The 27,684-nt window shown below is 45.5% G+C and overlaps 2 protein-coding genes across 2 annotated transcripts in view; one reads left to right on the top strand and one right to left on the bottom strand.

Moving 5' to 3' along the window:
- The window catches only part of LOC142214655 (NACHT, LRR and PYD domains-containing protein 12-like), a gene marked incomplete at its 3' end in the record, with an annotated part of 792,298 nt that overhangs the window by 261,334 nt on the left and 503,280 nt on the right, over positions 1-27,684 (bottom strand). The gene's annotated exons all lie outside the window — the stretch shown is intronic.
- LOC142213479 (NACHT, LRR and PYD domains-containing protein 3-like) overlaps positions 25,755-27,684 on the top strand; it is a 78,979-nt gene continuing 77,049 nt past the window's right edge. The window contains exon 1 of the mRNA XM_075281828.1: positions 25,755-26,644. Coding sequence (XP_075137929.1) covers positions 25,755-26,644 — 890 coding nt within the window. The remainder of the gene's footprint in view (positions 26,645-27,684) is intronic.

Below are 27,684 nucleotides of genomic sequence, written 5' to 3'. Positions count from 1 at the left end.
TCTCCTATAATACATGTCCTTATCCCATATAATGCATGTCCTTATCTTATATAATACATGTCCTTATCTTATATAATACATGTCCTTATCCCATATAATACATGTCCTTATCTTATATAATACATGTCCTTATCCCATATAATACATGTCCTTATCCCATATAATACATGTCCTTATCTCCTATAATACATGTCCTTATCTCCTATAATACATGTCCTTATCCCATATAATACATGTCCTTATCTTATATAATACATGTCCTTATCTCCTATAATACATGTCCTTATCTCCTATAATACATGTCCTTATCTCCTATAATACATGTCCTTATCCCATATAATACATGTCCTTATCCCATATAATACATGTCCTTATTTCGTATAATACATGTCCTTATCCCATATAATACATGTCCTTATCTTATATAATACATGTCCTTATCTCCTATAATATATGTCCTTATCTCCTATAATACACGTCCTTATCCCATATAATACATGTCCTTATCTTATATAATACATGTCCTTATCTCCTATAATACATGTCCTTATCCCATATAATACATGTCCTTATCTTATATAATACATGTCCTTATCTTATATAATACATGTCCTTATCCCATATAATACATGTCCTTATCTCGTATAATACATGTCTTTATCTATACTCTGTTTGCAGTTGCTACTTTTAATCCCCTTATCTCTCCTCTAGGGGGCACACAGCGTTTGCTATCCGCATATAAAGGTGTCAGTATCCAATCACTATGTGTATCAGTCCGGTTTAAAGTCTCAAACTGAATTCAAATGGACAGATGGCATACTGATGTGTGAACCAAGCCTTATATGTGGTCAGGAGAAAATCCTCGCAATAATTATCTTCTAGAATACGGAACAATGGATTGTCTGAAGAGGAGAAGGAAGAAATAAGAAACCTGGAAAGACACAGACCAGATATGGAGATATATTACTAAATAAAGCAGAAGCCGGGTGTGTATGTGCGGAGCAGATAACAGGACATTATGGTGAATACTTCTTCACAGCTCCAGTATTAGGAGCATCTCCTGGTGCATTATGGGTAATATCACTCATCTACACATTACACAGTGTAAGCTCCGCCCACATGTCACATTGTTTTATTGTTTTCAAATGTTACCTGATGTGACACTTAATGTGCAGACTGGTGACCTGTGTTAGAATCACATCCTCCATCTTTGTATTTTGTCAGCCATCTTGTAACCTTTCATATATAAACTGTATAAGGGAAGGAAGGAAGGAAGGGAAGGGAAGGAAGGGAAGGAAGGGAAGGAAGGGAAGGAAGGGAAGGAAGGGAAGGAAGGAAGGGAAGGGAAGGGAAGGGAAGGGAAGGAAGGAAGGGAAGGAAGGAAGGAAGGAAGGGAAGGGAAGGGAAGGGAAGGGAAGGAAGGGAAGGAAGGAAGGAAGGAAGGAAGGAAGTACCTATATCAGTTTTATGCAGTTACTGAAATGTATATTGTTGGTATTAAACCCTCAAGATGGAACTAGGATACCAAAACTTTACATCTATCCGTGCAATGGCAAGGAGACCAATAAATGTCAGTGGTAAGTGTGTATCAATCTGATATTAATTGTTCATGACTCCTGTGACTGTATCCATCTGATATTAGTTATTCATCACTAACCTAGCACTTAGCTATTTCCAAAGAAATTTACTCCTCCTGCAATCCTGAAACAGCTACAGTTGCAATAAACTGATATTCGTGGACCTGTATGGTAGGTGCCGCTACTTCCATAGAAGCTGACACTGCGTTTACGGCACCTCGCTCCTATATAGTACCAGAGCGAGGAAGCCCGCCCACCCCCGGAAGAAACGTCCAATCAGATATCCTTAGGGACGATCACATGTAATCACATGACCAGGGGGTGGTGTTATGGGCGTAATCCCGGCTCGGCGAGAAGAGGACCGCGCTTCATCCCAGAGAAAACGAATGATACAGGTAAGTATAAGGACAGGCTGCAAATTAACCCCCCCCCAGTCTGACTCGGTGTGTGGTAGCATCCAATCGGGGCCAGAACATCTGTTTATAGTGTCCCTGATAGTACGAGATCTACGAGATCTACTCTTGTCTAGGGTTGAGCCGATCTTGACTTTTCAGGATCGATTTTAAAATCCGATTTCTGATCATTTTTCATTTGAACCCGATCTCGATCCCAATTCCGATCCCAATGCAAGTCAATGGGATTTTTTTATTAATCGGAGATCGGATTTTAAAAGCAATCCTATTCACTATACAGCATGGAATCTAACAATTGTTAGAATCCACGCTGTGTAGTGAATCACTAAAGTAGCCAGAGGATTTTTTTTAATCCTCTGGCTACTTAGTCCCCTCTGGTGTCCACTTACCTGCAGAGATGGCTGCTCCGGTGCTCGGTGTGTTCTCCTTCTTCCTCTCACTGCCGCTCCATGCTGTTCTTCTCGCTTCGCTGCCCCCTCCATGCCAGGTTAGGAGAGTGTGGGCGGGTTAGGAGAGTGTGGGCGGGTACTGGGAGGGGAGACGTCACGTCTCCCCGCCCCGTACCCGCCCACACTCTCCTAAGCCACAAGCCCCGCCTTCCTAGCTCTTTAAACACTAAGGAGGCGGGGCAGCGATAAGACCAGCGTGAAGCAGCAGCAAGAGGCAGAAGAACACACCGGGCACCGGACCAGCCATCTCTGGAGGTACGTAGCTACTACAGATGTTTAGTTTAGTCTCCCGTTAGAATGAATGGAGGCAGCCGGCACGCAGGGGGTTAAGGCTGTGTGTCGGCTGCTTCCATTCATTCCTATGGACTTGCAGCAGAGCCTTCACACTGAGTATACAGCGTATACTCAGTGTGAAGGCTAAACAAAGCATTGTGGGAAAAGATCACCGATCTCGATCCCACCTAAAAAGATCGTGTTCGGAATTCTGATCACGATCGAGAAATTTTCTCAATTGCTGATCGGAATCCGATCTTTTCCGAACACGATCGCTCAACCCTACTCTTGTCATAATGTACATGTCAGGGCACGGGACAATTGTTTATGAGTATCGGAAGGTCTCGATAACTGAAAATCATTGGAAAAACAATGCGGGTGTCTATAAAGTCACCCTAAAGAACCATTAATAGCAAAAACACCTCCAGATCAATTCTGAAAAAAAAAAACGCAAAATGTGAATTGCGTTTTTCATACAATTCACTACCACCTGTTCTGGTCAAAATCCAAAGAGGATGCCCACATCAAATGGGCCTTAAGTTCACCCTCCCATTATAACTCCACACCACCGTAAAAATGTGGGATCATGGAAGAGGTGTAAGTGAGGAACAGATTGCACCCCAGTGTTATAGAAATGGTATATGGATGCCAATGCAGAATGTTCATTCTTTGTGTCAAATACACATACAGCGCACTTACATGAACGGCAAAAAAGAAATGTTATCATTTAAACCCTTGGGTTTCACTGAGGAGAAATGGAAAATCCAAAACGCCTCACGGCGCAGGATCTGTTCGTCCCAGTTACCCCCCTGACATGTCGTGGGACCCTTTCAATCACCTGGAATTTAAGGGAGAAGGGATCCCCTCCATGACAGTCCCAGATGTGTTTCGAGACTGGAGTGTCTGTTCTTCTAACAACATCCCCCACGTGATCTAATACCCATCTACGCAGTTGCCCGCGCTGTTCTGCCCACATAATTTAAAGGGCAGGGGCAGGTCATAACGTACACTACCCCCTCGGGCTTGCAGTTAGAGAAGTCCCTCATGTGGAAAGTACGACCCGTGGCACATGCTCTAATCTCACTGCCCCGTTGGATATAGGCACAGGCCCGGCAGGAACCACATCTAAATGTGCCTGCTAATTGTGTTCTTCCCAACCAGGTATTGTCCCTATTTAATGGGGATAGATGGCTATGAGTGATGGTATCAGCTAGGTTCCTTCCCCTCCGGAATGTAATGGAGGGTCTTTCCGGGATAACATCACGTAAACCAGGGTCCTGCTTAAGGATACCCCAGTAGTTCTTTATAATGCCCAGAACCTCATTGGAATAACTATCAAAGGGACCAATGAGACGAATCAATTGTTTCTTGTCAGCCTACGGGCTACGAAGCGTTCCAGTAGTAATCCGCTTTCAGTGTCAAAGTCATCTAGGTTAGGGCAGTTCCTCCGGAGGCGGAGGAACTGCCCTTTCGGGATTTCTCATTTCAAGGGAAACGGATGGTGACTGCCCCATTCAAGCAAAGCGTTAGTAGCAGTGGGTTTTCGAAACAAAGTTGATTCAAAAGTCCCATCAGGACCAAGTGTGATACAGACATCCAAGAAGTCAGCGGAATTAGGGTGGAGATATGATGTAAAATGTAAATTCCAATTATTTACGTTAAGGGCGCCCACAAACTGTTTAAATTCATCCGATGTACCCGACCACACTATGATCATGTCATCAATGAACCTGAGCCACAGCACTATGTGCCGGGCCCAGGTATCTGCGTGTTGGCCAAATACAATTGATTCCTCCCAGTGTCCTAGATAGAGATTGGCAAAGGTAGGCGCGGCGGGGCACCCCATAGCGGTGCCCCGCCACTGCCGATATACTTTGCCATTGAATAGGAACGCGTTATGTGTCAACACAAACCTGAGTAGGTTGATCACCAGATAATTATGTGCCCCAAATTGTCCCCCCCCCCCCCGGGTCCCCAGGTAATGCTCCACAGCCCCACACCCAAATCATGGGGTATGGAGCTGTAGAGCGCCTCCACGTCCAAGGTCGCCAGGGCCGCCCCAGATGGAACATGGATGTCCTCCAAGTGGCGGAGGACATCCATGGTGTCCCTGACATATGAGGGGAGAGTTGGATAGTTGGATAAAATTAAGTAAGGGTGTAGAAAAGGATGGTTATAGAAATAAGGTAGTAAGAGTTTGTAGATTTTCCTTAGTGTAAGGAAATGTATAGTGAGCGCCCACTCACAGTCCAGCTAAAGGGTTAATGTGCTCTGCACATAGCATTGTGTTGTTAGCAGCTATGTGAGTGACTAGATAAAGATATAGGGAAAAGGACTGGGAGAACTGGTTGGACATAAAAGATTTACTATGTAAGTGGAAATGTGTTTTGTGCTGAGGATACTGCAGTTAACCTGCAGTGTAGGTATGTGTATACATATATATGTGTGTATAAAGGCTTGGGTGTGGACACTAAGGAATTTCTGGACTGTTTATAGTGTCCTTTATTCAAGAAAGGTTTCCAGTTGGAGATTTCTCCCTCATGGTAATGTCTGTAGAATTGGATTAATGGCATAAATGTCAGATCATCATTATTATGTTTATTTTACAGTAATATACAAACTGAAGATGAAGCATCTACTTACATGCTTTGGTTTGTTTTCTCCTCAATATTCAGCTGTGCAGGGATTATAACTAACACTGGGATTATTTGTAGGAAATGAAGAATAAGATTTGGCTGTCCTGAGATAATAAGTGATATCAAATTAAATCAAATCAAATCAAAAAAGCTTTATTGTCACGTCCGAATAGGTATTTGGCATTGCCAAAGCTAGTAAAGTGGGCGGGGGGGAGTTGTATTCGGGTGGGTGAGTGGTGGGTATGGGGGGGGTGGTTTGGGGTATAACAGTCCGTGGAGTCTCATCTTCCTCTTCGTTGGTGACCGCTATATGGGGAGGTGGTGTTGGAGGTGGGGGTGGGGCAGGTGTATTGGGATAAATATAACAGTCCGTGGAGTCTCATCTTCCTCTTAGTTGGTGACATCTGGACACGTATTGGGCAGCGATCTCCACAGTGGCCACTTCTTCTCCCAGTAGGATGTAGAGTTTCCTCTTCTCGTCTGCAGATATGAAGTCTGGGATGTGGGCAGAGAGTCTTTGGTAGTAGACGGCCCTCACAGCTGAGTATTTGGTGCAGTGTAACAGGAAGTGGGTCTGGTCTTCTAGAGCCCCCTGGTCACAGTGCTGGCACAGTCTATTCTCCCGTGGCTTGTACGTCTGCCTGTATCGCCCCGTTTCCATCTCCAGGTTGTGGGCGCTCAGTCTGTACCGGCTCAGGGTCTGTCTGTGCTTGGGGTGGCGTATTCTCTCCAGGTAGGTGGCCATGGTGTAGTCCCTTTGTAGGGATTGGTACACGGTGAGTTTCTTGGAGTTATTTATTTCGTTTCTCCATTCTTCAATGTACCACTCTCTGTTTGCCTCTGTGGTCGCCTTTATTTCGGCCTTGGTTATCATCTGTTGGTGTTTTTGGTTTGGTGGTTGGCTGTTGTTCGGTTGGTGGGTGTCTGGTTTGCTCAGGGGGCTTAGCCAGGCTTGGTGGTGGTAGGAGTCAGGCTTGCTCCCCTGGATGTGTGCCTGGAAAGCTAGCGCCCTCTTCTGTATGATGAGCCATAGGGGGAGTCTGCCTAGCTCTGCCCTGCAGGCCATGTTGGTGGTGTTGCGATGGACATGGAGCAGGTATTTGCAGAACTCCAGGTGGAAGTTCTCTGTTGGGCTGGAATCCCACTTTGACTGGTCTGGGTAGGTGGCTGGGCCCCAAACCTCACTGCCATAGAGAAGGATCGGGGAGATGACTGCGTCAAATATCTTCAGCCAGACCCTCACCGGTGGTTTGAGGTGGTACAGTTGTCTTCTGATGGCGTAGAAAGTTCTGCAGGCTTTTGCTTTCAGGGTTTCTATTGCTGCATTGAAGCTTCCTGATTGGCTGAGCTCCAGCCCCAGGTAGGTGTAGCTGTTGGTTTTCTCCAGTGTGGAGCCATTCAGTGTGAATAGTGGGGTGGTGGAGGCTTTATTATGGCCCTTCTTCTGGAATACCATGACTTTGGTCTTCTTCTGGTTGATGGGTAGGGCCCATGTGGTGCTGAATTTTTCCAGCACTGACAGGCTTTCTTGGAGGTCTTTCTCAGTGGGGGACAGGAGTAGGAGGTCATCGGCATATAGCAGGAACTTCACCTCTCGGTCGTTCAGGGTGAGGCCTGGGGTTGGTGAGGCCTCCAGGGCTGTAGCCAGTTCATTGATATAGATGTTGAAGAGCGTTGGGCTCAGGCTACAGCCTTGTCTGACCCCTCGGGCCTGTTGGAAGTATGCTGTCCTTTTCCCATTCACCTTCACACTGCACTGGTTTCCGGTGTAGGAGCTCTTGATGACGTCGTACGTTCTTCCTCCTATTCCACTCTCTAGGAGTTTTAGGAGTAGGCCTGGGTGCCATACTGAATCAAACGCCTTCTTAAAGTCCACGAAGCAGGCGAATATCTTGCCTCTTCTGGTGTTGTGGACGTGCGTCTTGATGAGGCTTTGCAGGGTGTAGATATGGTCTGTGGTGCGGTGGTTTGGCATGAACCCTGCTTGGCTCTTGCTGAGGACCCCGTGTTGTGTGAGGAAGGTGAGGATTCTGTTATTGATGATGCTGTTGAACAGTTTCCCCAGCGTGCTGCTGACGCAGATCCCTCTGTAGTTGTTGGGGTCATATTGGTCCCCATTCTTGTAGATGGGGGTTATGAGCCCTTTGTTCCAGTCTTCGGGGAAGTGTCCAGCATTGAGCACGAGGGTGAATAGCTTTGCCAGTGCCGCATGTATTGCTGGAGGGCTGTATTTGATCATCTCTGGTAGGATGCCGTCAGGGCCACTGGCCTTTTTGCCTTTCAGCAGGGCAATTATTTCCTGTATATCTTTTATGGTGATATCACTGTACAAAATATATGAAAAAACTTGATTTTAGTTCAGCCAAGTTTTTTTTAATTTAATGGACATTTGTTCTGTTTTGTCTGGAGCTCCAGTGTGACGTTACATGTTTTTATGGAAGGTTCAGAGAAGTGAATGGACCCATATGTGTTATATGTACATGTTACATGTGTTTGCTATGTGTACATGTTACATGTGTCAGTTATATGTACATGTTACATGTGTCTGCTATGTGTACATGTTCTGTTTGTCCATGTCTGTATTGTTACATTCTCAGTCTACACAGCGAGTAGATGAAGATACTGACTGCTGATAACTCCACAGAGGGTGGTGACAAGTAGATATGAAAGTTCTTTCCATTGTTGAATACATACAGTGGGGCAAAAAAGTATTTAGTCAGTCAGCAATAGTGCAAGTTCCACCACTTAAAAAGATGAGAGGCATCTGTAATTTACATTATAGGTAGACCTCAACTATGAGAGACAAAATGAGAAAACAAATCCAGAAAATCACATTGTCTGATTTTGTAAGAATTTATTTGCAAATTATGGTGGAAAATAAGTATTTGGTCACCTACAAACAATCAAGATTTCTGTCTCTCACAGACCTGTAACTTCTTCTTTAAGAGTCTCCTCTTTCCTCCACTCATTACCTGTAGTAATGGCACCTGTTTAAACTTGTTATCAGTATAAAAAGACACCTGTGCACACCCTCAAACAGTCAGACTCCAAACTCCACTATGGTGAAGACCAAAGAGCTGTCAAAGGACACCAGAAACAAAATTGTAGCCCTGCACCAGGCTGGGAAGACTGAATCTGCAATAGGCAACCAGCTTGGATTGAAGAAATCAACTGTGGGAGCAATAATTAGAAAATGGAAGACATACAAGACCACTGATAATCTCCCTCGATCTGGGGCTCCACGCAAAATCTCACCCCGTGGGGTCAAAATGATCACAAGAACGGTGAGCAAAAATCCCAGAACCACGCGGGGGGGCCTAGTGAATGAACTGCAGAGAGCTGGGACCAATGTAACAAAGCCTACCATCAGTAACACACTGCGCCGCCAGGGACTCAGATCCTGCAGTGCCAGACGTGTCCCTCTGCTTAAGCCAGTACATGTCCGGGCCCGTCTGAAGTTTGCTAGAGAGCATTTGGATGATCCAGAAGAGTATTGGGAGAATGTCCTATGGTCTGATGAAACCAAACTGGAACTGTTTGGTAGAAACACAACTTTACGTGTTTGGAGGAAAAAGAATACTGAGTTGCATCCATCAAACACCATACCTACTGTAAAGCATGGGGGTGGAAACATCATGCTTTGGGGCTGTTTCTCTGCAAAGGGGCCAGGACGACTGATCCGGGTACATGAAAGAATGAATGGGGCCATGTATCGGGAGATTTTGAGTGCAAACCTCCTTCCATCAGCAAGGGCATTGAAGATGAAACGTGGCTGGGTCTTTCAACATGACAATGATCCAAAGCACACCGCCAGGGCAACAAAGGAGTGGCTTTGTAAGAATCATTTCAAGGTCCTGGAGTGGCCTAGCCAGTCTGCAGATCTCAACCCTATAGAAAACCTTTGGAGGGAGTTGAAAGTCCGTGTTGCCAAGCGACAGCCCCAAAACATCACTGCTGTAGAGGAGATCTGCATGGAGGAATGGGCCAACGTACCAACAACAGTGTGTGCCAACCTTGTGAAGACTTACAGAAAACGTTTCACCTCTGTCATTGCCAACAAAGGAGAGAGAACAAAGTATTGAGATGAAATTTTGTTACTGACCAAATACTTATTTTCCACCATAATTTGCAAATAAATTCTTACAAAATCAGACAATGTGATTTTCTGGATTTGTTTTCTCATTTTGTCTCTCATAGTTGAGGTCTACCTATGATGTAAATTACAGACGCCTCTCATCTTTGTAAGTGGTGGAACTTGCACCATTGGTGACTGACTAAATACTTCTTTGCCCCACTGTATATGTGTATTCTGGTGAATATGAGATGTACTTGATATAACATGTACATGTACTATGTACTCAGTGTTTATTGGTTATGGGTTTATACTATAAATCTATGAATGTTAACAACCAATAATTATTTTTACTTTTTTATTTTATTACTTGTACAATGTTATTGGTCATTGTTATTCAGATGTTCCTTCTGATATAGGATTAGGCACCATAGGGGTAGGCAATACACGTGAATGAAGGATTATGAAGATAATCTTGTTTCCCTTAGTCCTAGCAGCGGCACAATATGGGGTATTTCTGCCCCTGTGTGCTGGTAGGACAGGCGGATTTTTAATTAGCCAATTAATTAATCAATCATGGCTTGCCCTATAAGAGGGCCCAAGAACCTCCCCCCTGCGTGTATATACAAGAGTAACCTAATTATACATAGGTAACATAATATAATTATAACAATGACAAAATTCTTCCGGGCGGGAATTCTTGTGCCGCTGTTAGGACTAAGGGAAACAAGATTATCTTCATAATCCTTCGTTCCCTGTTGTCCTACAGCGGCACAATACGGGGAGTTAGCAAGTAATCCCCTAGGGTGGGTCCTCACCACCAACTTCACCTAAACCATGATCAAAAGCAGTAGCTTCTGAAGCCCGAGTGTCCAGGCAGTAGTGGGACACAAGGGTTGCCTCCAAGGACCAAAATGCAGCAGCAAATTTGACTTAGAGACAAGGCTTTTGTCTCTGCCCAGGAGGTGGAAACCAACCTCGTGGAATGCGCCCTTGAATAAGAGAACTTTAATTGTCTCCCTGACCCAGCATGAAATTGAGGTTTTGGAAGCCTTAAGCCCTTTGTGTCTCCCCAAGAAGTTGATGAGGAGGTTTTCTGGACTTTCTGAAGGAACACATACAGTGGAGATAGATCCTAAGGCATCTCATGAGGTCCATTGTATGGAACTTTTCTTTGTCAGCAGAGGAAGGAGATGGAAAAAAAAGCTGGTAAGGTGATCAGCTGGTTTATATTTATGGTGGAAGGAATTTTGGGTCTGAAGCCCGGAAGGAACCTAAGCGGAACCTAATCCGGAAAGAGGAGGTATATGGCTTCTCCGAAAACAGAGCTTGCAGTTCACTGACCCTTTTGGCTGATGTTATAGCCAAAAGAACTGCTGTTTTGTAGGTCAGGAACTTTAGTTCAACCTCTTCCAAAGGCTCAAAAGGCTTTGTGAGTAGTGCCGAAAGGACCGTATTGAGGTCCCACTGGTGGACAGGTGTGGTAACCACAGGTCTCAGCCTAGTTTTCCCTTTCATAAAAGTGCTTACTAAATAATCTTGAGACAAACGCCTCCCCAGATAGGCTAACAGAGCGGCTACATGTACCTTTAGGGTGGCAGCAGCGAGCTCTCTGTCTACTCCGTTCTGAAGAAAATCCAGCATCGCCCTCACTGGGGGATCGGAGGAGTCCACTTCATGTTCAGACACCAGGCATTGAAGATTTTGCCAGTTCTTCTATAGTTGTTATTAGTAGGCCCAGCTCTGGCGCTTGCGAGAGTCTTCAGAACGGCTTGAGACAGTCCTCTATTCCTTAATAGGGACTGGTCAACCTCCAGGCTGTCAGGTTGAGTCTCCTCAGATCCTGGCATCTCAGCTCTCCTTGGGTTACCAGGTCTGGGAGGGGGGAAGCCTCCAGTATATGCCTTAACTCATCCACAAGAGGTGGGCAAACCAAGCCCTTTTTGGCCAGAACGGGATTATGGCAATTCCCGAGGTTTGGTCCTGTCTTATTTTATCAATACCCCATGGTATTGGATTTGAATTGGAGGGAAGATGTAGAACAGCCTGAACCTCCACGGGATGGACAGGGCATCCACTGCCAAGGGATTGTCCTTCTAGTACAGAGAGCAGAAGGTCCCCACTTTGGCGTTGAGTCGGGTTGCTATAAGATCGACCTCCGGGAGACCCCATCTCTGGACAATCTGTTGAAATACGTCTGAACTGAGTGACCATTCACCAGATACAGTGATACCCCAACTCAACTGATCTGCTACTATGTTCAGGGAGCCCTTGATGTGAACAGTGGATAACTGGGTCAGATTCTTTCCTGCCCAGGAGAATATAAGCCTCGCCTCTCTCAGCATGGCTGGAGATCCGGTGCCATCTTGTTTGTTCATATAGAATACAGCGGTCATGTTGTCTGAACAAACCTTCACAGTTTTGCAAAGTGAAGAATAGCCAGATAGACTGCTCTGTGCTCTTTGATATTGGACGTTCCCAACTCCGGTCTCCTCCAATGACCTTGCACAGTCTTGTCTTCCAGATGGGCTCCCCATCCCAAATGGGATGCATCTATTGTCAACAGGGTCCACACTGTCGGGACAGTGGACCTTCCGTCTTTTGGGTGTATCACCATCTGAGGGAAAGACGGGTACTGGGAGAAAAGCAGATCTTCTTGTGCAATCCCTGTGGAGAGCCATTCCAGGTTCTCAACACTTCAGTCTGAAGGGGACGTAAATGCCATAAAGCTCAAGGGACCGCCCTGGCCGAGGATGACATCAGGCCGAGGACTCTCATGGCTGTGCGGATGGTAACTCGGCGGGTCCGAAATAGGAAGCGGGTGGCAGCTCTATTCTCAACCTCCTTGGGCTGGAAAGGAAGATCTGCATCAACTCTGAATCCACAATAAAACCCAGGAACTTCTTCCGGGTAGCTGGCACGATCTCTGATTTCTCCCAATTGACTATCCAACCTAACTTCTGTAGGAGGTTGGTAGCTATCTGGAGATGATGGAGGATTGCAGCAGACTGAGATTTTATGAGCCCGTTGTTCAAGTAGGGAACGATGACTAGGCCTTGCAGCCTGAGGGCGGTGGCAACCGGAGAGACCACCTTGATGAATACGAATGTGGCTGAGGAAATGCCAAACGGCAGTGTGGTGACTTGATAATGCTCTCTGTGGTGGGCCATATAAATGGCGATTCTGGGATACTTCCTGTGAGAACTTAAAACAGGAACATGGAGGTACACGTCTTTGAGATCTAGAGTGATCATTACTTCTCCCTGCTGTAGATAAAAATGTTACAGAGTCTACAGACTCCATCCGGCCGGTCGGAAGGTAGATGATCGAACTCTATAGAATAACCGCATTCTAACACCTGTAGAACCCAAAGAACTTCTATGTGGGTTCTCCATGCCGCTGAAAAAAAAAGGAAAAGACGTCCTCCAACATGAATAATGGCCACAGAGAGTGGTGCCCCATAAAAATTCAGGCTTCTTTTTGGGGTCATCCCCAGATTACCACGACTCGTGCATCTAGGATGGTATCTAGACTGCCATTGTTGCTGGCGTCTAAGGCCAGATGTTGACCCTCGACCCCTAGGAGGGGGAAATCTCCTTCCTCTGGAGGCTTGCAGCAGGGATTTCCCTTTGCCCTCAACCAGACCTTCCATGAGGTCATCCAGCCCTCAGCTGAATACCTTCCCAGGCTCATAGGGAAGGGAGCAGAGTGCAACTTTTGAGGCGAGATCAGCTCTCCAGGGTATTAACCATAGAGGCCTCATGCGGCCGTACACATAGCCATGGAACTGGAGGCGAGCTTTAGCTGTTGTCTGGACGAGATGTAGTCCACTGCTCTGTGCAGGTTACCGTTCAAGTTGAGAAAGACGGGTCCGCAGATAATCAGACACAGCAGTTGAGGCTATGGCTACTGAGGCCTGAGCTGAACTGGCGGAATACACCTTCTTTAGGTTGGAGTCCACTTTGCGATCCCAGAGTTCCTGAAGATTCGATCCATCTTCTAAGGGGACTACAGTCTGACGTGATAGTTTAGCCACCACGAGATCCATCTTCGGGGGAGGCTCCCACTTGTCCCATTGTGATGGGTCCTGGGGAACGGGGACCTGAAGACTCTCATAGAGGAATGTCCCTTCTCAGGTTGTTTCCATTGCTGAAACATGATGCTGGCCAGAGAAGCGTCCGCATGGAAGGTAATGTGCCCCCCAGAGGTAGATGTGGAGGCTTCCCCGTCAACATCCTTAGCCAACTGTAGACCGGATGGACTTCAGCAGCCTTGTAGTCTGGTCCTAATAGGAGATAGGTCTGTTGGAATGAGTCGTTGTCTTCCTGGAGTCTCATAGAGGGGAGCGACAGGGAAAGCCTTCCAGGGCATGGCTTCTTTGCGAGCTGAGACAAGGAAGTACGGATGTCTACTAGAAGTGAGGAAATGCTTTCACTTTTATTCCGGATCCGTACTCACCAAACCACCTCCTTGAGGAGGGTCTATAATCTGCCCAGGCAAGATGCTTCTGCTCATGATGCTCCTCAAGTAGCAGAGGTAGCAGGTACTCAAGGCAGGTAGCTCTCACTAGGAGGCCAGTAGCCGAGTCAGGCAGATGCTGCAAATGGTCGCCCAAGTAGGCAACAGTGCGATGAGCCAGGTAGTCAAGCCAACACAGCAGGCGTTAGTCAGGCAGCCCACAGATAGATGGCACAGATGGCAGAAGGCAGATCTAGCCTTTGGGTTTAGTACAAACAGTATAGAACTCTAGACCCGGTGCACTCAACATAAAAGTCTGTTTCCTTACAGACAGAAACACAAAAAAATCCCTGCTGATATGGGCAGACACTGCCACTAACCCAGCGGCAGAGGCCTAGGGGATATGCCTTACTGATAAGTGGTCACTATACTAGACCCAAACCCCCTTTTAGCTCTCTTTTCTGGTTTTACAACACTGAGGCACCAAAAATGGTCCAGGAGGAAAGAAGACTTGGAAGAAGGAAGGACTAAAAGAGGATGAATAACTCCTGATCTCCGGTGGTAAGAGAGTATATTTACTGAGAGCATCATCCCCACTAATGGCATAAGCAGATCATTACTAAGTGCATTGTTTAGTAGTAGCCATGTGTGACCTGGTGAGCGGGGGATTTAGCATCACTACAGACAGATACAGTATATGTGAGCCTGTATGGTATGTGTTAACCCCTTCCCAGCATCCACCATAATAGTACGGCACAGCCGGGAAGGACTTCCCGCAAACCGCCGTACTAGTACAGCGGCTGCATGGTGCGCACACAGAAACTGTGTGCGCACCGTGCCCTGCGGGTGTCAGCCATAATATACGGCTGACTATGCCCTGTAACACCCGCGGTCGGAACCGGGTCCGATCGCGGGTGTTAACCCCTGAGATGCCGGCCGTCAAACATGACCGCCAGCATTTCTGGGGATCACAATACAATGGTGCCGATTGGCACCCCTCGCGCCAATTTTGGGGGGTGCCGGTGTTCGTAGGGGGCAGCCCGGGGTCTGATCAGTGACCCCAGGTCTGCCCCATCACTTGCCCCCTCCACGTAACTGGTTGATCCTGCCCAAAGGAAGCTGTCAGCCTTGTGTGTCTACACAGTCTGACAGCTTCCTATACTCTGCAATACACGTGTAACACATGTATTGCAGTGTATATCTAGTGAAGCGGTGATCAGCAGATCCCATGGGGACAGAAAAAAAAGTGAAAATAAAGTAAAAATAAAAAAGTTTAAATAAGTTTAAAATAAATTAGAAATAAATAAAGCCCCAAAAATCCCTTTTCCCACATAAAATGTTTTATTATGTAAAATAAAGAAAAATAGAAAAAAACATTACATATTTGGTATCACCGCGTCCGTAATAACCTGAACCTGAACAACGTAGAAAACTGCACAAAATAATGATTATTCACCAGCTTTCCCTTACAAAATGTTCAATAAAAAGTAATCAAATGGTCAGATGAAAACCAAAATAGTACCAATAAAAAGCAGAGGTCATCCCGCAAAAAATAAGCCCTCAACCAGCTCTTTCTACCGAAAAATAAAAATGTTATGCCTTTCAGAAGATGGCGAAAATAATTGATTTTTTCCCCTAAATTGAATTTTATTCTGCACAAATAGCAACGCATTAAAAAATCATATAAATGAGGTATCACCGTAACCGTACCGACCCGCAGAATAAAGAACACATGTTACTTATACTGTACACTGCACGCCGTAACCGTACCGACCCGCAGAATAAAGGGCACATGTTACTTATACTGTACACTGCACGCCGTAACTGTACCGACCCGCAGAATAAAGGTCACATGTTACTCATACTGTACACTGCACGCCGTAACCGTACTGACCCGCAGAATAAAGGTCACATCTTACTCATACTGTACACTGCACGCCGTAACCATACCGACCCGCAGAATAAAGGACACATGTTACTTATACTGTACATTGCACGCCGTAACCGTACCGACCCGCAGAATAAAGGTCACATGGTACTTATACTGTACACTGCACGCCGTAACCGTACCGACCTGCAGAATAAAGGTCACATGTTACTTATACTGTACACTGCACGCCGTAACCATACCGACCTGCAGAATAAAGGTCACATGTTACTTATACTGTACACTGCACGCCGTAACCGTACCGACCCGCAGAATAAAGGTCACATGTTACTTATACTGTACACTGCACGCCGTTACCGTACCGACCCACAGAATAAAGGTAACATGTTACTTATACTGTACACTGCACGCTGTAACCGTACCGACCCGCAGAATAAAGGTCACATGTTACTTATACTGTACACTGCACGCTGTAACCGTACCGACCCGCAGAATAAAGGTCACATGTTACTTATACTGTACACTGCACGCCGTAACCGTACCGACCCGCAGAATAAAGGTCACATGTTACTTATACTGTACACTGCACGCCGTAACCGTACCGACCCGCGGAATAAAGGTAACATGTTACTTATACTGTACACTGCACGCCGTAACCGTACCGACCCGCAGAATAAAGGTCACATGTTACTTATACTGTACACTGCACGCCGTAACCGTACCGACCCGCAGAATAAAGGCCACATGTTACTTATACTGTACACTGCACGCCGTAACCGTACCGACCCGCAGAATAAAGGTCACATGTTACTTATACTGTACACTGCACGCCGTAACCGTACCGACCCGCAGAATAAAGGTCACATGGTACTTATACTGTACACTGCACGCCGTAACCGTACCGACCCGCAGAATAAAGGTCACATGGTACTTATACTGTACACTGCACGCCGTAACCGTACCGACCCGCAGAATAAAGGTAACATGTTACTTATACTGTACACTGCACGCCGTAACCGTACCGACCCGCAGAATAAAGGTAACATGTTACTTATACTGTACACTGCACGCCGTAACCGTACCGACCCGCAGAATAAAGGTCACATGTTACTTATACTGTACACTGCACGCCGTAACCGTACCGACCCGCAGAATAAAGGTCACATGGTACTTATACTGTACACTGCACACCGTAACCGTACCGACCCGCAGAATAAAGGTCACATGTTACTTATACTGTACACTGCACACCGTAACCGTACCGACCCGCAGAATAAAGGTCACATGTTACTTATACTGTACACTGCACGCCGTAACCGTACCGACCTGCAGAATAAAGGTAACATGTTACTTATACTGTACACTGCATGCCGTAACCGTACCGACCTGCAGAATAAAGGTCACATGTTACTTATACTGTACACTGCACACCGTAACCGTACCGACCTGCAGAATAAAGGTAACATGTTACTTATACTGTACACTGCACACCGTAACCGTACCGACCCGCAGAATAAAGGTCACATGTTACTTATACTGTACACTGCACACCGTAACCGTACCGACCCGCAGAATAAAGGTAACATGTTACTTATACTGTACACTGCATGCTGTAACTGTACCGACCCACAGAATAAAGGTAACATGTTACTTATACTGTACACTGCATGCCGTAACTGTACCGACCCACAGAATAAAGGTAACATGTTACTTATACTGTATACTGCACGCCGTAACCGTACCGACCCACAGAATAAAGGTAACATGTTACTTATACTGTATACTGCATGCCGTAACCGTACCGACCCGCAGAATAAAGGTCACATGGTACTTATACTGTACACTGCACACTGTAACCATACCGACCCGCAGAATAAAGGTAACATGTTACTTATACGGTACACTGCACGCCGTAACTGTACTGACCCGCAGAATAAAGGTCACATGTTACTTATACTGTATACTGCATGCCGTAACCGTACCGACCCGCAGAATAAAGGTCACATGTTACTTATACTGTACACTGCACACCGTAACCGTACCGACCCGCAGAATAAAGGTAACATGTTACTTATACGGTACACTGCACGCCGTAACCGTACCGAGCCGCAGAATAAAGGTAACATGTTACTTATACTGTACACTGCACGCCGTAACTGTACCGACCCACAGAATAAAGGTAACATGTTACTTATACTGTACACTGCACACTGTAACCATACTGACCTGCAGAATAAAGGTAACATGTTACTTATACTGTACACTGCACGCCGTAACTGTACTGACCCGCAGAATAAAGGTCACATGTTACTTATACTGTATACTGCATGCCGTAACCGTACCGACCCGCAGAATAAAGGTCACATGTTACTTATACTGTACACTGCACACCGTAACCGTACCGACCCGCAGAATAAAGGTAACATGTTACTTATACGGTACACTGCACGCCGTAACCGTACCGACCCGAAGAATAAAGGTCACATGTTACTTATACTGTACACTGCACGCCGTAACCATACCGAGCCGCAGAATAAAGGTAACATGTTACTTATACTGTACACTGCACGCCGTAACCGTACCGACCCGCAGAATAAAGGTAACATCTTACTTATACTGTACACTGCACACCGTAACCATACTGACCTGCAGAATAAAGGTCACATGTTACTTATACTGTACACTGCACGCTGTAACTGTACCGACCTGCAGAATAAAGGTAACATGTTACTTATACTGTACACTGCACGCCGTAACCGTACCGACCCGCAGAATAAAGGTCACATGTTACTTATACTGTACACTGCACGCCGTAACCATACCGAGCCGCAGAATAAAGGTAACATGTTACTTATACTGTACACTGCACACCGTAACCATACTGACCTGCAGAATAAAGGTCACATGTTACTTATACTGTACACTGCACGCTGTAACTGTACCGACCTGCAGAATAAAGGTAACATGTTACTTATACTGTACACTGCATGCCGTAACCGTACCGACCTGCAGAATAAAGGTCACATGTTACTTATACTGTACACTGCACACCGTAACCGTACCGACCCACAGAATAAAGGTAACATGTTACTTATACTGTACACTGCATGCCGTAACTGTACCGACCCACAGAATAAAGGTAACATGTTACTTATACTGTATACTGCACGCCGTAACCGTACCGACCCACAGAATAAAGGTAACATGTTACTTATACTGTACACTGCACACTGTAACCATACTGACCTGCAGAATAAAGGTCACATGTTACTTATACTGTATACTGCATGCCGTAACCGTACCGACCCGCAGAATAAAGGTCACATGTTACTTATACTGTACACTGCACACCGTAACCGTACCGACCCGCAGAATAAAGGTAACATGTTACTTATACGGTACACTGCACGCCGTAACCATACTGACCTGCAGAATAAACATCACATGTTACTTATACTGTACACTGCACGCCGTAACTGTACTGACCCGCAGAATAAAGGTCACATGTTACTTATACTGTATACTGCATGCCGTAACCGTACCGACCCGCAGAATAAAGGTCACATGTTACTTATACTGTACACTGCACACCGTAACCGTACCGACCCGCAGAATAAAGGTAACATGTTACTTATACGGTACACTGCACGCCGTAACCATACTGACCTGCAGAATAAACATCACATGTTACTTATACTGTACACTGCACGCCGTAACTGTACTGACCCGCAGAATAAAGGTCACATGTTACTTATACTGTACACTGCACGCCGTAACCGTACCGACCCGCAGAATAAAGGTCACACGTTACTTATACTGTACACTGCACGCCGTAACCGTACCGACCTGCAGAATAAAGGTAACATGTTACTTATACTGTACACTGCACGCCGTAACCGTACCGACCCGAAGAATAAAGGTCACATGTTACTTATACTGTACACTGCACGCCGTAACCATACCGAGCCGCAGAATAAAGGTAACATGTTACTTATACTGTACACTGCACGCCGTAACCGTACCGACCCGCAGAATAAAGGTAACATCTTACTTATACTGTACACTGCACACCGTAACCATACTGACCTGCAGAATAAAGGTCACATGTTACTTATACTGTACACTGCACGCTGTAACTGTACCGACATGCAGAATAAAGGTAACATGTTACTTATACTGTACACTGCACGCCGTAACCGTACCGACCCGCAGAATAAAGGTCACATGTTACTTATACTGTACACTGCACGCCGTAACCATACCGAGCCGCAGAATAAAGGTAACATGTTACTTATACTGTACACTGCACGCCGTAACTGTACTGACCCGCAGAATAAAGGTCACATGTTACTTATACTGTACACTGCACGCCGTAACCGTACCGACCCGCAGAATAAAGGTCACACGTTACTTATACTGTACACTGCACGCCGTAACCGTACCGACCTGCAGAATAAAGGTAACATGTTACTTATACTGTACACTGCACGCCGTAACCGTACCGACCCGAAGAATAAAGGTCACATGTTACTTATACTGTACACTGCACGCCGTAACCATACCGAGCCGCAGAATAAAGGTAACATGTTACTTATACTGTACACTGCACGCCGTAACCGTACCGACCCGCAGAATAAAGGTAACATCTTACTTATACTGTACACTGCACACCGTAACCATACTGACCTGCAGAATAAAGGTCACATGTTACTTATACTGTACACTGCACGCTGTAACTGTACCGACATGCAGAATAAAGGTAACATGTTACTTATACTGTACACTGCACGCCGTAACCGTACCGACCCGCAGAATAAAGGTCACATGTTACTTATACTGTACACTGCACGCCGTAACCATACCGAGCCGCAGAATAAAGGTAACATGTTACTTATACTGTACACTGCACGCCGTAACTGTACCGACCCGCAGAATAAAGGTCACATGTTACTTATACTGTACACTGCACGGGAAAAAAAAAAATGCTGAAAAGCAATGTCAGAATTGATGTTTCCTTTTACATCCCACCCAGAAAGAGTTAATAAAATGTAGTCAATAAGTTACAGGCCCCAAAATGGTGGCATTGAAAAGTACATCTAATACCGCAAACACCAAGCCCTCATATGGCCACATTGCCAGAAAATACAAATCTAGCTTGTACAATGTGAAGACCAAACCCCCAAAACTCGCCAAATCATTAGGGCATAAGTGACTGCGACTAGATGGAAATGTATAAGCTGTGCGAGCGTTTTCAGGGGACCCCCCATATTTACAGCTTATGAGAGATAATACACCAGCGCTGATCCCCCAGAATGCCCCTCTTCCCCATCCGTGTCATAGGAGCTAGTGGGAACATAGAGTGGGATTTGGTGTACCCAATTTACTCCGCACAGCTTACATATTCACTACGGGGTTACTAATGCTCACCACATCACTTGATAAATTCTTTAAGGGGTGCGGTTTTCACAATGGGGGGGGGGGGTCACTTTCTAGAGGTTTCCACTGTTTTGACACCTCAAGGGCTTGGTAAATGCGACATGGTTCCTGAAACTGATCACAGCCAGATCTGCCCTCTAAAAGCTCCTTGGCGCGCCTTCCCTCCTGCGTCTCGCTGTGCGTTAATTCCTGTTAAGCACTTATATATATATGATGGGGGTGACTTCTCCAGGCCAGATATTTAATTTGGAATCTTTCTTTCTTTCTTTCTTTCTTTCTTTCTTTCTTTCTTTCTTTCTTTCTTTCTTTCTTTCTTTCTTTCTTTCTTTCTTTCTTTCTTTCTTTCTTTCGTTTTTTCTGTTTCTGCAGCTAGTTTCACCTGTATGGAGCGATCCTTTGACTGCATATTTTCTTCACAGCAAAATCTTCAAAATGCAAAACAGCAAGTACCACAAGCTCCACAAATACCACAAGCTCCACAAATACCACAAGCACCACAAGTACCACAAGCTCCACAAATACCACAAGCTCCACAAATACCACAAGCACCACAAGTACCACAAGCATTACAAGCACTACAAGTACTACAAGTAGCATACCTCCACACCTCAAATCCACTCCAGGCCTTGTATCTGCTTAATGGAGAATAACATAAGGAAGGAATATTGTCCCGACCTAAACCCTTCATCCAATATTAATGTGGAGACTCTGGAACGAATGCGGAAAGTCTGGACTTTATGTCCTTTATATAAATGTAAGTTGAATATGTTCTGGTTAAAAAAAAAAAAAAGAATTTGTGTTTGTGCCCTAGTGTATGTACAGTGTTGGCCAAAAGTATTGGCCCCCCTGCACTTCTGTCAGACAATCCTTGTGTTCTTCCAGATAATGATTGCAATCACACATTCTTTGGTATTATTTTCTTCATTTAATTTGTCTTCAATGGAAAACCACAAAAAGAATTGTCAAAAAGCCAAATTGGATATAATTCCACATCAAACATAAAAAAGGGGGTGGACAAAAGTATTGGCACTGTTTGACAAATCATGTGATGCTTCTGTAATTTGTGTAATTAACAGCAAACGTAAAAAAGCAAAAAGAGGGGAAGTTTAAAACATAGGCTCACCTCCAAATCAATCTTCAGGGTGCACGGCTGAATGATCCCGGACTCCAGGGAAAGACGAAAGGTCAAGTAGTCGAAAAAGTATTCCAGTCCGCACTCCTGAGATTTACTTAAAAATTAACCTTTAATTATCCATATAAAAATGGGTAAATCCAATATAAAAAATTGAACGTGACAGTGATAAACACAAAAAGTGCATTTAAAAACCCATGAACCGGCTGACGCGTTTCTGGGTATGCTTTACCCCTTAGTCATAGCCAATTAACAGCACCTGTTACTTACCTGAGGCACCTAACAGGTGGTGGCAATACCTAAATCACACTTGCAACCAGTTGAAATGGATTAAAGTTGACTCAACCTCTGTCCTGTGTCCTTGTGTGCACCACATTGAGCATGGAGAAAAGAAAGAAGACCAAAGAACTGTCTGAGGACTTGAGAAGCAAAATTGTGAGGAAGCATGAGCAATCTCAAGGCTACAAGTCCAGAGGTCATGGGTCTTCCAGCAGGACAATGACCCAAAACACACTTCAGGTCAGCACTAGAAAATGGTGGTGAGAGAAAGCCCTGGAGACTTGTAAAGTGGCAGCAATGAGTCCAGCCCTGAATCCCATAGAGCACCTGTGGGGGGAGGGGGAGAGATCTCTTGGTGGCAGTTTGGAGACGGCCCCCTTCACATCTCAGAGGGGACCTGGAGCAGTTTACCAAAGAAGAATGGTCTAAGATTCCAGCAGAGCCTTGTAAGAAACTCATTGCTGGTTAGCGGAAGCGGTTGTGCGCAGTTATTGTGTCTAAAGGTTGTGCCACCAAGTATTAGGCTGAGGGCGCCAATACTTCTGTCCGCACCAGTTTTGGAGTTTTGTGTAAAATGATCAATGATGTGACTTTTTTCATTATCTTTTGTGTTTTTTCATTGCAAGCAAAATAAATGAAGATATTACCAAAGAGTTTGTGCTTGTAATCATTATCTGGGGGACACCGAGGATTATCTGAGATACACTGTATCTGTATGACATCATGTATCATGCATCCCCTCGCCCATCTTTGTCTTTCTGCTTGTATATAATTCTTCACTTACACTGAATAACGTCCAGTCGTGTAAAGCCTTTCCCTAAACCGTACCCCAGACTACGCCTGTTCTTATCCACATCTCACATTTTACAAGCAACTTAGTGTAAATCAGGAAATACATGAGAGGAACAATCACCTGAAAGGTAAGAGAATACATGTCACACCATATAGGGTTAAAATCATAAAGAACTATATGTGACTATAAATTTTAGCAGCTCCTCCTTTCCTTGTACTTCGTCCTTTCTTGAGGTCTTGTATTTCTATGCGTTACATACGGCTGCCAGGTAAGAGATTTGTCTCTTTTCTATTCTTATATATATCGCATGTTTTTATGGTTACACTGATCCGTAGCTTGAGGGGTCACAAACTTTCATATCGATATCATTGTAATCTGAGTTCAGAGCATGAGGTGAATGATGAACTAATGGATTATGGAGACCGGACAGAGAGGAGAAGCTGCGGGGACATCACTATACAGTATATGGAGGGTAAAGAAGGGGAAATATAAAACCCTGCGGGGGACTGGTAATAGGTTACATGAGGAGGGGGACTGGTGATAGGTTACATGAGGAGGGGGACTGGTGATAGGTTACATGAGGAGGGGGACTGGTGATAGGTTACATGAGGAGGGGGACTGGTAATAGGTTACATGAGCAGGGGGGACTGGTAATAGGTTACATGAGGAGGGGGACTGGTGATAGGTTACATGAGGAGGGGGACTGGTAATAGGTTACATGAGGAGGGGACTGGTAATAGGTTACATGAGGAGGGGGACTGGTAATAGGTTACATGAGCAGGGGGGACTGGTAATAGGTTACATGAGGAGGGGGACTGGTAATAGGTTACATGAGGAGGGGGACTGGTAATAGGTTACATGAGGAGGGGGACTGGTGATAGGTTACATGAGGAGGGGGACTGGTAATAGGTTACATGAGGAGGGGGACTGGTGATAGGTTACATGAGGAGGGGGACTGGTAATAGGTTACATGAGCAGGGGGGACTGGTAATAGGTTACATGAGGAGGGGGACTGGTAATAGGTTACATGAGGAGGGGGACTGGTGATAGGTTACATGAGGAGGGGACTGGTAATAGGTTACATGAGGAGGGGAACTGGTAATAGGTTACATGAGGAGGGGGACTGGTAATAGGTTACATGAGGAGGGGGACTGGTAATAGGTTACATGAGGAGGGGGACTGGTAATAGGTTACATGAGGAGGGGGACTGGTAATAGGTTACATGAGGAGGGGACTGGTAATAGGTTACATGAGGAGGGGAACTGGTAATAGGTTACATGAGGAGGGGGACTGGTAATAGGTTACATGAGGAGGGGGACTGGTAATAGGTTACATGAGGAGGGGGACTGGTAATAGGTTACATGAGGAGGGGACTGGTAATAGGTTACATGAGGAGGGGAACTGGTAATAGGTTACATGAGGAGGGGGACTGGTAATAGGTTACATGAGGAGGGGGACTGGTAATAGGTTACATGAGGAGGGGGACTGGTGATAGGTTACATGAGGAGGGGGACTGGTAATAGGTTACATGAGGAGGGGGACTGGTGATAGGTTACATGAGGAGGGGACTGGTGATAGGTTACATGAGGAGGGGGACTGGTGATAGGTTACATGAGGAGGGGGACTGGTGATAGGTTACATGAGGAGGGGGACTGGTAATAGGTTACATGAGGAGGGGGACTGGTAATAGGTTACATGAGGAGGGGGACTGGTAATAGGTTACATGAAGAGGGGGACTGGTGATAGGTTACATGAGGAGGGGGACTGGTGATAAGTTACATGAGGAGGGGGACTCCCGGACTGGTAATAGGTTATATGAGGAGGGGGACTGGTAATAGGTTACATGAGGAGGTTCCCAGTTATGAGGTATAGGAATTATTTAGTGTTTTAGTGGAGTACTGGATGAGACAGGGGAGCTCAGGAGGAGCCCAGGAGGGGCCCAGGAGGAGACCAGGAGGAGCCCAGGAGGAGCAGCATTTATTATTTCTAACCTCCCCTGCTTATTATACTTGTGACAAAATGAAACCTTGTAAATGTCTGTAACGCATCTCACGAGACTCTCCCATCTCTATATCACACCTTCATTTCCTAGTTATGACCTTAGTTGCTGCTCTTTATTGGTCTGCCATGTAAGCAAGAACATAGCCAAGTTCTAGGTCTCCTTACTTTCCTTAGACATCACTCATCTCTCTGACATAGAGTCTCCTCCTACACTGTTACTTCTTCTAATCTTCTTTAATAACTTCCCTCTTATTTATGTCTTTAGAGTATCTCATGTTATGCTCTAGAAAACAGAACCCTAATATAAGGCCAAACACTATTACGTGGATACCCAAAATATCTAACCCATGAGGGTTAATGCTAAAGAAAAGTCTCAGGTATGGCCACAACGGATAACTGAGCCACAAGCAGTAACTGAGCCACAAGGGGTAACTGAGCCACAACGGATAACTGAGCCACAAGGGGTAACTCAGCCACAGATGGTAACTGAGCCACAAGGGGTAACTGAGCCACAGATGGTAACTGAGCCACAGATGGTAACTGAGCCACAAGGGGTAACTGAGCCACAAGGGGTAACTGAGCCACAAGCGGTAACTGAGCCACAAGCAGTAACTGAGCCACAAGGGGTAACTGAGCCACAAGTGGCAACTAAGCCACAAGTGGTAATTGAGCCACAACGGATAACTGAGCCACAAGATGTAACTGAGCCACAAGATGTAACTGAGCCACAAGGGGTAACTGAGCCACAAGCAGTAACTGAGCCACAAGGAGTAACTGAGCCACAGATGGTAACTGAGCCACAAGGGGTAACTGAGCCACAAGAGGTAACTGAGCCACAAGTGGTAACTGAGCCACAGATGGTAACTGAGCCACAGATGGTAACTGAGCCACAAGGGGTAACTGAGCCAAAAGGTGTAACTGAGCCACAAGGGGTAACTGAGCCACAAGCGGTAACTGAGCCACAAGCAGTAACTGAGCCACAAGCGGTAACTGAGCCACAAGGGGTAACTGAGCCACAAGCAGTAACTGAGCCACAAGTGGTAATTGAGCCACAAGCAGTAACTGAGCCACAGATGGTAACTGAGCCACAAGGGGTAACTGAGCCACAAGCGGTAACTGAGCCACAACGGATAACTGAGCCACAATGGGTAACTAAGCCACAAGTGGTAACTGGGCCACAAATGGTAACTGAGCCACAGATAGTAACTGAGTCACAAGGGGTAACGAGCCACAAGAGGTAACTGAGCCACAAGTGGTAACTGAGCCACAAGTGTTTTGTGATCTTACAGGTTCCTGAATAATATCTGACCCACTTTACTGACTTTACACAAGGTTGTCAGTCACCATGGTCAGATCAGAATGAAAACCATTAGATTAGCAGAAAATACTTGTGAATGAGGATTAAACTCTCTCCAAATATCCCCCATCCCAAATCTCCAAGTAATGGGCCAAAGGAAGTCTTTTAGACCCCCCTTCTATCCATCTCACCATTATATTAGTTATTATAACCCCCAATATCATAAAGGGCAGTTCAGTTCCCCAATGACAAGCTAATGTCCTATACTAGTACTTATAATAGTGAGCACATATGGAAGAGGAACACGTGTAGCTGTGAGTCCCGCTCTTCTGTTACTAATCCATACAGAGATTTCCTTCCAGATCTTTAGTATTTTTCGTCTCCTCCGATATCACAGATATATATTAAAGCCAGACTCGCCTCCCCCTGGTCATTAGTTCCAGCGCTGTGTCCCTCATTTCTGGGCCAGGTGCTCAGGTGGTTGCTACAACCAGTCACTTCCTCAGAGACTACTGGTGACCGCTGAGACCAGTGATTGGCCACGATGGTCATCTGATCTTCATTGCATCAACACCATAATGGAGGACCAGTTGTAGGTGAGAATTGTTGCTTCTTTTTTTAGTTTAGCTCCCTCCATCTCCTGAGTTTTACAGTTTGCCCTTGAAGTACAATATGGCCACTCTGTTTAGCCTATTCTTATAATCTTTAACTTTATGAAACAATGAACTGCATGCATGGAGAACACGGCAAACAATAACTTCCTTGTAAATGATGGAATTGCATCACCCCCCTTTAACCTCTTAGTAACTTTAGCCTTACGGCCAGAAACATCTCCCCCTTCTCCGTGTTTCACTGGTCAGGATGCTTTCCCATTACTGTAGTGATGCCTTCTTGTGTTTTGTGGGGTGATTTTGTAGTTTCATACAAATCCTTTTGGGGCAGCAAAAAAAAAAAAAAAAATATCTCTAATTTTTCTTGGG

The sequence above is a fragment of the Leptodactylus fuscus genome, chromosome 7, assembly GCF_031893055.1.
Source record: "Leptodactylus fuscus isolate aLepFus1 chromosome 7, aLepFus1.hap2, whole genome shotgun sequence".
In the NCBI taxonomy this organism is placed as follows: domain Eukaryota; kingdom Metazoa; phylum Chordata; class Amphibia; order Anura; family Leptodactylidae; genus Leptodactylus; species Leptodactylus fuscus.
This window is presented reverse-complemented; position numbering and strand designations above follow the sequence as displayed.